The sequence below is a fragment of the Lagopus muta genome, chromosome 11 (genome assembly GCF_023343835.1).
Source record: "Lagopus muta isolate bLagMut1 chromosome 11, bLagMut1 primary, whole genome shotgun sequence".
NCBI classification, from domain to species: domain Eukaryota; kingdom Metazoa; phylum Chordata; class Aves; order Galliformes; family Phasianidae; genus Lagopus; species Lagopus muta.
The window spans coordinates 19221517-19236566 of NC_064443.1; the positions used below are offsets into that span (position 1 = coordinate 19221517).

At 43.3% G+C, this 15050-nt stretch overlaps 1 protein-coding gene across 1 annotated transcript in view; it reads right to left on the minus strand.

Moving 5' to 3' along the window:
- RAD18 (RAD18 E3 ubiquitin protein ligase) overlaps positions 1 to 15050 on the minus strand; it is a 35845-nt gene that overhangs the window by 3115 nt on the left and 17680 nt on the right. The window contains exons 10-12 of the mRNA XM_048957538.1: positions 14463 to 14597; positions 11058 to 11217; positions 3785 to 3844 (exon numbers count right to left, since the gene is read on the minus strand). Of these exons, the coding sequence (XP_048813495.1) occupies positions 3785 to 3844; positions 11058 to 11217; positions 14463 to 14597 (355 nt within the window). The remainder of the gene's footprint in view (positions 1 to 3784; positions 3845 to 11057; positions 11218 to 14462; positions 14598 to 15050) is intronic.

Genomic DNA, 15050 nt, shown 5'->3' on the forward strand with positions numbered 1-15050 from the left:
CATCAGAAACTGAGTCTGAAGGACTAAAGCCTTCCACACCATTTCTGAACTAGAACTTAAGACCATTTGTCTGCCAACAGCTCTGCAAAAACATCGTGACCACCAGCACAGACCAATAAGGAGCGTGGCTGATGGGAAAAGCAGGCAAGGCTCAGGTATGTGACCCAATGTGAGGAGCAGGAGGCAGAGGGCACAACAGGGATGTGCCTGCAGTGCTCGTTCTGCAGGGCCAGGCCTGGGTGAAGGAGCACAGCAGCAGACACAGATCACAGGTCCTCTTAAGCTGAGCAGGCACTCGTCCCAACAGAACACCTCCACCCCCAGGCAGGGCACTGCCACTGTGCTGGGACCAGGGCTGCCAGCCGCTCCTTTGGTTTACGTTCATTTCATAGATCAGAGATTTTTGTACTCTTCAGCTTTGATCTGCTGGCCACGTGGCACAGTGCCACCAACAGTGAAAGCACAAAGCAAGCATGGCTGACCTTCCACAGCAACATGCACATTTGGATCCTTGGGAAAGGCAGCTCCCTTCCCACACCCATTGGTTCACTTTGTAATGTGGTTGGCTTGGGCAAGGACACAGCTCCAACTTCTGGCATCCGACATCTGAGACGGGGGGAGAAGAAACAGGAAAGCCCCCATCCTTTCTTTCAGAATGAGATGAGCTTGTTTCTCAGAGCACTGAAGTATATTGTGAGGTAGGCAAGATATTTTACTGCAACTATGCACAATTAAAGATCCATCATCCTTTTATCCTTTTCTTTATTTCACATTGCACTCCTATAGGAAATACATCCACCAGCTTACTCCCTAAAATCTCACTGCCAGCTCTCCAGAAGAACTTAGCTAAAGTGTGAATGGTGAAGTCACCACAGAAGCCTTTCAAACTCACACCAACTTCTAGGCCTTCAGATGCGATGCTTCCCACAGAGCTGAGCAATCCCTGCAGCTCAGCACTCGCACACTGCTTGCCACACACGTCACGGAACCATAAGGCTTTCATTAAATGGTCACCAAGAGGTTACTGAGAGCCTGAAACGCTGCCTCAATTTCATCAGATAGAGTAATATGAATTTATGTAGTCCCAATAGCATTATACCACAGCAAATGGATTTGTTACTTAACAGAGGATATGAAAAGCAAGGAAAAAAATTTTGAGAGCTCAGAGAATGCTTAAATCGTGCTTAAGTTAGTTTCAGGAATGGAATGGCGTTTTGCTAAAAATATGCAGCAAATTGCCACTAAAATATCCCAAATCTGCTCCATCCATGCACTGTCACAAACAAATGGCAAGTATGCCATAGAAAAATACTTGGGCTTATTTTTTGAGTATTACTGTCTAATCTCTTTGTGTCAAAATAAGACAATTAGCAGAGATGAAAGATGACTCCAGGGAATTTAAGTAATGTCTCAATTTTCATTAAGCGCTTCATAAAATAGACAATCCACTCTAAACACAGAATATGAATATTTATTGCTTCTTTATTAGATCTATCATGGAAATTAAGGCTCAGCAGATCACTATCTCCAAAAGGCACAGCATGCTGCAGTTCAACTTTTCCAACACCTTGAGATGTGCTGCAGGCAGAGCTGCTCTGCTCAACCTCAGCCTGATGCTAAGCAGTGGGAAGGCTGCTTTGGGAACTGCAGGCACAGATGCTGAGGTCCAAACACACCACATCACTGCTGCCACCTCACCTGCTTAGGGAGAACAAAGCATTCGCACAAGTTTGAAAGTTTGAAGCTTTTCTTTTATAAATAGCATTAAATTCTCTTTTAGAGACTTGCACTGTGAAACCATAAGAAGCCTGCAGCTCACCAAAGCAGCCCGTGGTGCAGCTGGCAGCACACACAGCTGCTCCCTGCCCCACTGCACAGTGCTCTGCTTCCCTGCCCCCAGGAGTGCATTCCCCAGCCACAGTCAACCAGAACCAGTGACCACTCTGACTGCTGAGCAGCCCCTGCAGACTGCTTCCCCCGGAGCTTCAACTTGAGCTTAACCCTTCCAGAGACACAAGAGACCCTAAATCTTCTGAATCCCATCTGTGAGAAACATGAAACAGATGACATAGTTTTAAAAGTACTGAAAAATCACATTTGGCAAAAGCAAGTAATGCTCATGAAGAACTACTTCCTCCATTTCAGTCAACACAGAAATCCTGCAGAAGAGCAATAATATGGATTTGTATTGTTAGCGTAGACAAATGTATTCTCCCTCATCACATCCATCTCTGAACAGAGACTCTTCTGCAGTCTTGTCCTGAGAGAAGCCCACTGAATTTCATAGCTAGACCTGTCCTCAGCATAGTGCCCATCTCTAAAGTGAGATCCTCCAGGGCTGCACACAGCAGTGTTTTCAGCCCTCATGCCCAAATACCAAATAATGTCATGTGGAATTACGGATATAAAAGGATGCAGAAGTCTGGACACAGCACTATTTAGAAGTGTTCCCTTCACCAAGAAATTGCCATTTGAACCTAGGCCAAATACAGGCCATCCTAGATTATTTCCAAAGCATAATGTTAATTATCTTATGTACTGAAATATGTCAAAAGCTGAAACTTCCATATCACTTGCTTTGCAAATACCCAATCATCAGCCAGAACAAAAACAGAGAGATGATCAGCCCCAAAACCAAAAATCTGTGCTGGTTATGAAATGTTTTTGTGCTGGCCTGTGCCTTCTCAGGTACTGAGCTTGCCAAAGCAAAGCTCTCCCCTGCTGCAAACAGCAGGACACAATTCTGCAATGAAGAGCAATATAGCTGTAATGAAATGCATAGACCTGACTTAATATTCTTGTGCACTTGCCAACCTGGCCAAAACTTGGTACCATGCAAATAAAACAACCAAAAGACTGAGATTTTCTGAGTGACGGAAACCATCAAAGTAACAAATTACTTTTGCTCTGGATACATTATAACTAACATTAACATCCAATACTGCTAAAGAGAAACGCCCCATTAGGGCATCCAGCTTCCACACTTGACATTCCTATTTCTTCTTGCACTAATGAACACAATTTGCTAACGCATGCAAGAAGTCACAGATGCAATCAGTCTTCATTCCTGTTTCTTTGTACGATACCTACAAAGCTTTTCAGTTGATCTAACACTGCACTGCTATAAATCTCACTATACCTGCACACCCTCAGCATCCCCAGATAGTCCAACATTTGCTCTCCACCTTCATGCATTTCACTGCTTTTCTTCAGGAATCATTGGATGATTTTGCAGCATTTCTTTACAGAACACCTTGCACAGCCAGACACAAACTTTAAATCTTACCAATAACAGAAGGGGATTTTTGTTCTTTGAAAAGATGACATTAGGATTCTAGAAACAAGAACGTGCTTTTCTCTCTCCTAACAGAAGCCAACCAAAGCAAACGCTGCAATTCCAGGACGTTCAATTAGACACAGAGATACAGGTGAGGACTGGCAACAACCTCACATTAATTTTCTATTGTATTTAGTCTCTTGTTTTCCCATAAAACTCTGTGTTTGTTTTGTTGTTTTTTTGTTAAGTATACATCCATACTCAATGTATGCTTTGGAACAATGATTTTCAGCCACTCATCTGGGGATTCTAGGAGCACCCATGCATTATTTTCCAGCAAACCAACAACACTGTAGAAGTTTTGCCCCCAGTAACTGTGGAGGTTCTCACCAAACCTGATGCTTTAATGGCATTTGCCTCTCTTGCAGAAAACATGTAGGATTCAGCAAACCAGAAGAGACTTCAAATCAGCCTCAAGTACTTTTCCCCCCGTCTGTTTCTGCCTACCTGTCAGAGGGCACCGAACAAATCTCAGCTTCCAGATCTCTCAAGATGTCTGAACTGGAGCTGAAGGGAAAAGCAAAACACACATCAATTATTTTAACAATGCTCACGCCAAAGGTCTCTAAACAAAGTGATTAATTCTGGCAGCAGAGCTTGTAAATGAGACAGACCTTACACACAGCACCAGCAATGGGGAATCATTTCCACCAAAGCCCAGAAGGTTCCTTTTTTTGAGAAAATGAATAAATGGTGGGCAGGATTTCTTCTCCCTTTCCCAGTCAGTCTCCCCCCACCTCCCATTCCTCGTCAGGGCCAAAGGAGCAGCACAGTGACTGCAGCACCACGGATAGGAGAAAAACACCACTGGCACAGAGGAGTTTGAAAAAGGGAAAACACACACAAAGCACTGCTGCCATATGCAGAACATTATTCCAAAACAAAATGGACTTTGAAGCTGTGTGTGCAATTTTAGAAACTCATCTGTGGTTCCCCAGGAATTTTTATGAACAGCTGAATAAATTTATCTAATTACAAGCATTACTCAACAGAACAGCTTTAATTTGGAGATAAAGGCAACTAAAATTGAAAGCAGTGACTGCATGTATAGGGAACAACGTTTCATCCCTGCACCAGTTACCAATCCCACCACGCACAGCACCTGGAGGAGTGAGAGCAGCCCAAACCCCAGCACCACACGTGGGTGCTTGGAGGGAACATCACGGAACCCCAGCATGCCCAGGCATTTCTCACTGCACTACTAAAGATGACATGAAATACTCAAAGCAAAAACACAGGAAAGCACACTGTAAAAATGATGGTGACAGGGAAAGTTGGGAAGTCTAGCAGGTTTATTTTTTTACTCCCCAAATTTGCACTCTGTCAAGAATTCATCTTCGGCACACAAGCTGGATTCCCAGGGAATGAGTTATCATACTTCTGAATCCTGCCCTGATGCTCCAGTTACATTAAAAGAAGCAGGGAGATTTTAGCGTTTGGCTCCCTAAAATAGAAAAAGAACAGGTTTGACGACTGAACACCATGTACTTCATTGCCCTGAAAAATATATTCTTATTATCATTAATCAACTGTTTGTCACAAGCAAAACAATATAAGTGAAAAGATTTGGCTAGCACTCAGCACAATAATGAAAGTTCATAATTTGCATGCATATTTCAAAGTTTTTGCCTACCAAACTATTTTGAAACCAGGCACAAAATGTACTGGAGTTACTTACCACCTCAGAGCGTGCCTGTGTAGGAGAACGGGATATCAGCACAAGAGTGGTCCGAGCCCCCCACGACCCAGGTCAACCCCTGCACGTCCACTGTGCTGAGTGATGAAGGACATCACACCTGAGCCCACAGACAGCCTGCAGGGCTGGGATTCCCAGCTGTGGCCAAACTGCCCTTTTCTCCAGCACTTCTTCAAACACGTCCATCATTCCAAGGCAGTTGCTCACTAAGATTGCTAAACATCAGCTTCTTAAACAAAGATCAAGCCATCTCCTGACACTGAGCTGCAGCAACTCCATGCTTTGTACTATTTTCCACATGTGGGGAGGAAAAACAGCTCTAAATGGATAGCTGCAAAACAATCATCAAAAAACGTTTTTCAGCTCTTTATTGAAACGCTGAATATTAAGCCAAAAGGAATGCTGACCAACTGAGTTCAAAATTTTAAATAATTTTGCTTTCCCTCACAGAAAGCTTCCAATATCTCCTTATTGTTGAACAACCTGCACTTAAACTGAAGAAAATGAGTTAAATTGAGAAGAAACAGCTACCTCATTCTGCATGTTGGTTTTACTGAGGCCAAACAGAACTCAGCATACGGTTTTGCTCATTCCTTCTGCCTTCCCAGCCGGCAGGCACACCAAGGCCAGGCAAGGCACAACACATCTTCAGGCTTCACTTGGACTCCAAATCCAAGCAATTTCCTGCAAGAGCTCTACTGTCCTTCCCTTTAATAAAGATTTTTCTTCCTATCTTGCATTGAGAATTCCATATGAGTAAATCCACAGCAAAACCAGCAATGCCCTGAGATGTAAAGCTTGTGGTGCAGAGAGCTGAGGAGCGCAGTGAGGGCACAAAGGGTTTGGCTGCAGCACCCACTGCAGGCTGAGGGTCAGCTGCCTTGGGGCACTTTCAGGCCATAACGAGTGAACTGCTCCTTCCTTGATCATCAGCTGGATGTTACACCTGCTCTCCCTTTGTTAGTGAGGCTTTGGTTTGGTTTTGCCTTTTAAAGATAAACACATCACCTTAAAATAGAGAGAAGAAAGCCGACAAGTGCGAATAACATGTCTCATTCTAAAAATGAAAGGAGCAAGTTTGCTTTATGGCAGATTAAGTTCCTTCTTGGCTGCTCAGCAAGCAGAACCCTTTCATCAGCCTGTCCTGCCCTGCACTCCAGCACGTGCATGGAGCAGTTCTCGCTGTTGGTGCCAACTGCAGGCTCTCTCATGTCACCAGCTCTGTTTGAAGGTGAATGCCCAGCTACAAGGACCGAGGAGAAGTATTTTTCTGTACCTTCCTGCCCTGCTTCCTGCTCCCATTCCAAACTCCAGCCTGCCTGCGATGGACAGCCATAGTGTGCAGGGTGTCAGGCAGCCAAGACAATGCAGAGTGCTGGTGCCTTCACGTCTGTTTTCAGGACTCAAAGGTGCCCAATCCACAGCTGTGTCTGATGTCCTGACAGCTATCCTATGCAGGCACCATACCCTGTACAAACCAGAGGCCAGCAGCTGCCCCTTTGTCAATGGCCTCCCCAGGACTCCACCTACAGCCCTTGCAGCTCTGTGCCCATACACCACAGTTCACAATTGTTGGAACAAAGGTATGAATTAGCAGAGAAGCAGCAGCATCCTTATGCAACGGACTCACATTTGAAGCCAAAAAAATCAAAGATAGAATGCTCCCATCCAACACTTGATGTTCACCTTCTCTGGCCCACAGCAGCACAAGATTAAGTCAAAACTGAACAACAGAGCTGAAAAAAGACAGCTATTCCCCCACTGAAAACAGCTCTCATGCACTGCCTTGAGCCAGAGACAGTCAGCCCCAGGACCAGGACAGCACTCTGGTTATCCCAGCCTGCAGTGCCAGGAAGGCCCTCTCAGCTCTGCAGCCGCCCTGCGCTGCCAGCTCCGGCAAAGCCACGTCTGTGAGAGGTCTGCAGGGGATGCTGCTCCAGCCTGCACACGATGCCTTCTCCAGCTGATGAACTAAACCTCAACTACTGCAAAGCAGCTAAAGCCAAAGCAAGCGACTGGCTAAATGCAGACCTTCATCCTGATCAATAGCTGCCAAGCGCAGCGCCAAGGAGCCCCACTGAGTGCCAACGAGAGCCCTGACTTGGGCAAGGAGCTCAGCTGGCAGAGCTGCAGCAGCTCTGTGTATCCCAGAGGCAGAGATTTACACACGCTGCAGGTACAGCACTTTCAGTCAGTGTTTCAGAATTAAATCACCCTGTTTCGCTGTACAATATAACATCGTTAGACGAGGCCAAAGATGTATTGCCTGTGCTGAGAGTCCTCCACTCTGCTCCTAAGAACTGATGCTCTCTTCTAACAGCAGTTTTAAAGCAAAATAATTTGTTTAAATGACTGAATGTTATCTCAGTTTTATAGAGTACTTTTAATAAAATATTTCCTCTGTGTGGTTCATTAACTGGCTTATCACTGTCCCACCTAGTTTCTTTTATAATTTTTCTATTGTTTAAACTCTTGCATAAAGCTTGGCTTCCGTCCCAGAAAGTAAAAGAACGCAGTGAGACTATTTATATAGAGAACTAAAGTTCCATGAAAGCTTTATGAATGACTTCACAGCTTTGAAAAATATCCTTTAAGAGTCAGGGCTTTGTTCTGCTGTTTATCTATTAGGAGCGTTTTGCTTCATTGGTGGGATCATCCATTTCTGAAAAGACCAAACACGCTCGGATCGATGCTACCACCTCCACGTCTGGCTGATACCTTTCCTCCAGCAGAGTTCTCCTGTCCTCACGTAGAGCAGTGACTGCTGAATAACATCAGCACTGTCAGGATCACTACAGACGTACAGATATGTTGTATGGTCTGACTGCTCCCTTAGTTGTACAAAGCAGAACTTTAACTACTGGTATTGGATTGAAAAGGCGTAGAAGTTCTAATGAGGAGAGGAGGTAGAAATCACCAAGTCCACTGCAGTGTCATTAATAGAACAACGACGTCAGCTCTGTGCCTCTGTGACTGTTCAGCTGTGCTCCATACACTGCCCAAAATCCAAATTGTCTTTTAATGCATCACAGCATCAGGCCTCCATAGAAAAGTGCTTTCTCTGTGCTTAAAAGTACAGCACACAGATTTGGACTCCCAAATATATTTCAAGTTTTGACATTTCAATGTGAAATAAGTTCCCCCTTGTCAAAGGATATCCTCTTATTATCAGAAAGAAAATGTGAGTCTCAGAAAATCGTATCTTGATGAAAAAGCACAATGCTACAGACCACCCCCACTCTAAATCATTCTTCTCTTGTTTTCACTGCACTTCACAGAACATTAACTCCATGGCAGCCAGAGACTGACACAACACATCTTTCTTTCATGCAGTTTATATGACTGTTTTTCCACAACCTCTGAAAATCATGACCTAATGCTACTAATTAAAATGGACCCAGATGATGTCAACAGCACAGCATGGGTGCGAGGCACAGCCCAACACACACGGTGCAGCCAAAAGGCACACTGCTCCCAGAGCTGCTGCTCAGAGCCACAGGCAAAGCAGTGCAAGAAGGATGAGCCTGGCCCAAGGAGCACACTGCAGCCAAACAGCAGTGGCCATGCATCACACAGCATCCAGCCAGGCTTCCCTGCCTCATCACTGCTATTCTCGTCTCTATTTCAGCCAAATATATACTAAAAAAAACAAGATGCCATGTTATAAAGGATGAGCACCTACAGTCCATGATGGCCAGGCACACCACAGAGCCCAGCAGCCGGTCAGCTGAGTTTAATGCAGAAAAGAAAGGAAAAATAAACACAACCACAGCACTACTGCACTGAACTTCTTGACCAACACAGAAGCTAACTTTTAAGGTTATGCAAACTGCACTAAACTTAAACAAATATAAACACATTGCACATACAAACCAGAGAGTATGCACAAAGTAGGAAAGCAAAGAGAGAAGTCCCAGAGAGATTCTGAAAAAGCAATTCTGTGCCATAGGAGTTGAAGCAAAGTAGCCGCCACAAAGAGCTAGTAAGTGTGTTTGTTGGCTTACGTTTGGTTTTTCAAAGAGGTCCAAATATCTGAGGCACACTGAATGGTCTTTACAGCTGTGAGATCCTGTGTTTGAGTCGAGAAATCTATGGAAATACTTCATTTGGAGAGAGCGAATACATGAAAAGAAGGAATAAACAGCTTTGTCCTCAGCCAGACATGACGCAAACAATGTGCACTTTCCAACAAAATCTGCCAACCTGCCTTATGAGAGCACATTCAAACCATCAGCAGCAGTGGCACACTGATACCCTGCAGCCAACAGTCTCTTCAACACACTCTCACCCAGACTTGAGAATAATAAACATAAGTCTGCAGACAGAGAAAGGTAAAGAACGAAAATGTAGCTGTGATGCCAAAGGCCACAGGAGGGTCACTCAGGACATCATTTATATACCAAGTTAGCAGCAGAGCAGATTTAATGACTCCTTGGATGAGCTAATAAAAGGAAAACTTTCTCACTCTGTCAAATGAAAATTCTAGATTTTCTAGGGTCCTTAATGCTAAAAGGTGAGCTTGCAGGCAAGAAAAAAGAAGAAAAAAAAAAAAGAGTGAAACGGGAACATCTCATTCAAATTCTGGATAGGATCAAGTGAAGGGCATTTATTTTGTGCAGCTGAAATCAGAGCCCTAGGGCAGGTGCCTTGCAGACCCAGTGGAGGAAGCAGCTCCATGTACTGTTTGCACGTGTCCAGCACGACACCTGGGTCTGGAGAGCTTCTGCCTGGGCTCCCATCCACTGCTGCTACACAGCCAAAGCACGGCCCAGCCACCACACAGCTCCCATCAGCAACATTACAGCCAGTGCCACAGCTGCCAATTGCAAAGTTGAGGTTTCAGCACATGAAACCAGCCTGTGGGACAAAGCACCACAGCCAGGTCCTTCCCTCCAAGCAAGAGCCCAGAAGTTGCTCCTCCCAGCTGAGCCATCCTTCAGAGCAGGTCCTGCATGGAGCAGCTCCAGGAAGCTGCTGCACCCAAGCAGCACAGACATGGAGATGCTCTCGGGATGCCAGTCCTGCCAGCACAGGGCTCTGCTCTCTGGTGCACCAAACAAGGTGCAGGCCAGGGTTTGTACCAAAAAAGTTATCCCATCTTTCAACTACTTTCCCTTTTCCCCTAGAAGCTGGGCCTACAGCACCCAGTACTGAAAAAGATGTTTATCTTAGCATTAGTCATCTTTACCAATCGATAGAGCAGTACCTAGCAAGTTGTGATCTGTGAAGCACGTGCTTTCAACAGACACAAACTCTACCTTTAAAAACTATGTAGTTAGGTCTTAGTAACTGCTGACTCTTTTCAATAACACCAGAGCTGAGGAACCAAAAACTCAAAGCTTCACATTTATAAAACCTTCCTTGATGCTTCATTTCCTGTGACCAAATAAAGCCATTTCAGTAAGCAAAACTAAATGAATTAAGAAAGAAAAGTAAATGGGTGTCAGGACTTCAAGGTTCAGTGACATTCTATCCCTGCCTGCAAGTAATGGGTCATTTAAATTCTATTTCTCAGAGCAATACTTGGCTCAAAGAGCCATTAAAAGATTTAGGCTATATCAGTTTTTGAACCTCTTCAAATAAATCCTCAAACAAAAGGGAAGATGATGCAGTAAGAGAGAAACATCAAACATCCTCCTGGTCCCGCAGCCATTTCATTCACTTTTCTGCACAAAAAGGAACGTTTCCACTAGTGCCTCTATCAAGCCATTAGTAAACTATTAAGTGAATCTGAATGCATTTCAGCTGCATCCCTCGAGCAACTGCACAGCCAGAAATATGGAAGAGAAGGAATGAGGAACACGGCCGAGGATCACCTTCCATGGCTCTGGGCAGCCTGGTCTGGTGGTTGGTAACCCTGCCTGAGGCAGGAAGGTTGGAACTAGATGATCACTATGGTCCTTTTCAACACAGGCCATTCTATGATATGAAGTATAGGTACAAAAGGTCCAGAACTGGTGCCAAAGTTTCTCCAGTTGCTCTAACAGAGTACAAAGCCATGAGAACAGGCTCTCCTGTGCTGACCTGCTCGATGATCCAGATGACTCTGAGAATGCAAGAGAGCCCGGGCCCTGCCCCTCCTCTGGGGAACGAGGGTCACTTCTTTTGCCATCAGGAGTTCCTGGTTCGAGAACCTGGGCTTCTCCAAGGGCTGCAGCTGAGTGATGCTCTTCAGGATCTTCCCCTATCAAGAAAAACAATATTGCTTAATTTTTTGCTGCCTGAAGACAGATTTTAAGAACAACAGGTTTTGAGCATTTGAATACTGATGCCTCATTCCCACTCACTTCCCAAACTCTTACAATTTCTAAGGTTTAATTTTTTTTTTTTTTTTAACTGTGGCAGAAAAAGAACCATCACCAACAGCAACAAAAAAACAGCGACAACAAATAGCCTCTAAGAACCAGAGCCTGAAACAGAAATATTCCCTTGTTATGAGTTTCAAATAAAAACAAGGAGAGAAATAAAGGGTAAGGTTATTTGTCACATCTCAGAAATTAGCAAACACTTAATGAGACAGCCCCATTCTCCAGTCCTTGCAACCAATTCACTCTGCTCATTGCATAAGACATCTTGATAGCTTCAGAGTTTCACAGATCAAGATAATAGGCTTGTTTTCAATAAAAGAAACATAATGATTTATTTCCTTATGCATGCAAGAAAGATAAAATGTCAGTCTAGATCATTGGTATTTCCATTTATCTTTATAGGAAAGAACATTTCTAGACAACAGAAATAAACTGTGAAGCCATTCTATTATTTTCCTATCAAATATTTTTGTCTATTAGAAGATGAACAGTCCTCTCAAGACATGCCTCTTACCTCTCTACATACGTAGAGAATACGGACTAGGAAGTGGGACACAAACAGAAAACTTGCTTTTACGTTCTGCCCACAAGTCCTTTCCAAGGGATTATTTAACCAGGAAGTTGCAAGGGATGTTAAAGCCATGTTGAGACTCATCTCATTAATAATTCTCATTAAGGCAGTTCAGAGTTGTTCTCTGCACCCACACCACCCAAGTTATATTTCTACTCAAACCACTTCCACTTTTGCACCTCTACAAAGTGTTCTGACAGTGTTGGCCAAACAGAACTATAGCAACAATGTGGAATAGCTACACAATCTATAAATTCAGCCAGGGTTTGCCTTTCCCCTGTGCTAAAGGGCATATTTAATTGTTAGGAGCATATTTCTGTCAGTTGAAAACAACCAGCAGATTACAGTGAGTCAGCTGTCTAACTAATGCAGCATTACTGACATCAGGAGATTAAAAATAAAGGCCCAGTACAATAATACAGCTCAAAATAGATACATCAAAGTATTTATCAATTTCTTACGGTGCTTCTGCTAGGCAGTGCAAAATCCTACATTTATCAGTTATAAAAGCAGACTGGAAAGTATTATTATTATTATTATTATTATTATTATTATTATTTTTTGAAGTTTGAAGATGTAAAACAAGATCATGTGAATTGGAAGGGATGTTAAAGTCACTGCAACAAAGCAAGATTTTAATAGAGATATAAGCTACATCCATCAATACTACAGTTAGGGGCAATGGGAGATATTAAGGTTTTAAAAAGAATGTTTCAACTCTGCTTAGTTCCAGGATTACCATCTACCTCTTTTTTTCAGACTCCGAATAATTGGGTAAGGAATGCATACAAAGCCTTTGCTCTTCTTGCAAGTAATGTTTTCAAATGGCAGGTCATCAAACCAGTGCTGGTTTTCTTTCTTTCAGTGTTGCAATCTCCAATTTAATAAAAGGTACGTGCTGTTAATAACAAACACAGAGGAAGAAAAGGCCTTAAGCCTTATGTTCCTTCACCCCTAAGTCTTCATGCTTTTCTTGGTGGCTTATAAGCAGCCAACTGGGTACATCTGTTCAGCACAAAAAGGGAAACTAATTTCAAGGATTGCTTGCATGCAACATTTTAAAGATCACAGAGTGCACAAGAAGAGTAACGAGTATCTTGAAGATTTGTCAGAACCAGATGAAGGGGCATCATCATCTTAAGTCAACATGATACAGGATGATACAACTCTTGCAAGCTATTTTCTAAAAATTTTCAGGTATTTCCTCCTATTTTTTCTTTTGGAAAAGCTGCATGGCTTCACTTAGCTTCTCAAAGCCTGCAGTTCAGGGCACAATGAAAAGGTAACTCACAGGAACCAAACTCTGCACTGATCATAGCCAGAAATTAAAATTTCAGTCTGTGATCCCATTATCTAATAGCACATTGCTCCTGTCTCTGCTGTAGTTACAAGTTACACCAAATGAGGCAAACTTCATCCTTGAGATTCCTTACCTTTCACCCTTCGCAGGGAAAGGATTACACACTGCATCAAGATCTGCATGGAATGATAAGGATCGAATTCATACTACTTCACTGATAGTTCCATTTCTTTTTATTCTCTGCTGGAGGTGAAGCACAGGACACAGCCTCACACCAGAGATGAACACAGCTCAACTCGGGCAGCACAGGACGTGCGAGGGCTGCTACCAGCTGAACTGCTGTACTTCCCCAAGGTTACAGACATCAGCACATCCAATTCTGGCTGATGGAATGCTCTCTGAAATTCAGCATCCTGAATACGCTGCAATTCCACAGATATGAGGCCAAGGACTGCTTTTCCAAAGCACACATTCAAAGATTAACTGCACGCTGCCACAGCAAACATTACCATAAAACAAATGAGACGGAACAAAACTACAAGGAACAAGTTAAAAGCACACGGAGGTGTTTCTCTGATGCTGTGGGCATCAGTGAGGACAACAAACATAGGCTGGATGCTGCTCCTAACTCCAAGCATATCTGCAAAACTGAGTGACTGCAGCTGTGCATTCCCACTTCTCACTGTGCTGAAGGATATGAATACAAAACGAAGCAACTTAAGAGAGGCAATGTACTGTATAAACATTCTAGAAGAAGCTGAAGTACTTCACTCCTTCAACCTCAGGACGAGAAAAACACTTGTCCCAGTCCAAACATGCCCACAGTTCCCTGTTACTGACTCCTTATCACACCAATAGAGCAAAGCAGGTAATACCCACAAGCACCTTCATTTCCACGATGCCTACCATCACATGCCCGTTACTAACTTGGTACGTGTGGCTCCGAACCTAAGGCCCCATTTACAACAGCGAGTTCAAATATGCATCTGATCCAGTACACCTGTACACAGTCATTAAAATCAAACACATTGTACATTTATTACAAGTTGATTCTAGTGTGATTCTCAAGCACAATGGCAGCCCATTTCTTTAAGCTCTGCTTGATTTCTATGTTTGTTTGGGTTTTGTGTTCATTTGTTTTATGGTTAAGAACTGTAGGAGGGGAGGAAAGAACATTTCTCCAGGAAATGCACTGATCAGCACAGGAGGCAGGGAGGTGGAGAGGGATTACATTAAAAGGCATCACTAACCTGTGCCTGCTGGTGATCCTATCAAAGTGCCTTCTTTTTTCTTTTGTGTGCTTTCTGTTTTCCTCTTACCACTTTTCTCCCACCGATTTTTTACTTGATCCACTAAAAATTGAAATTCACTTCTGTGTTTGTTTCCTGAAACATAAAAGTGCATTGCTGTACAACAAGCAGGCAGACCTGTGCCACAGAGCTCCTAAGGCATACCATAAACAAGTGAAAAGAACATGAAATAAACACAAAATACTGACTCAAAAACGTTTTTGTTACAGCAAAATAAAATTCACTCCACACTGCAGCATTCCATATTCTGTCAACAACCCAAATCCATGTTTATGCTTTCAGGGTTGCCCAGCAGCCAAGACAGTTGCATAAAAAAAACACCTTAGTTTTTGCAGAATAAAACTGTTTGTTTCCTCTTAACATCACCACGTTTCTGTTTGTTTGTTTTACTAAACCCATTAAGTACTGCAATTGTCACTGTAACAGCCTGTAACACGAGAAGATTTCAAGCTCCTTCTGAATACTGTAGCACTGCATTCATTCATAACCTCTCTCCTGAATTAGATGGAGAGGCTGCATTACTCAGTG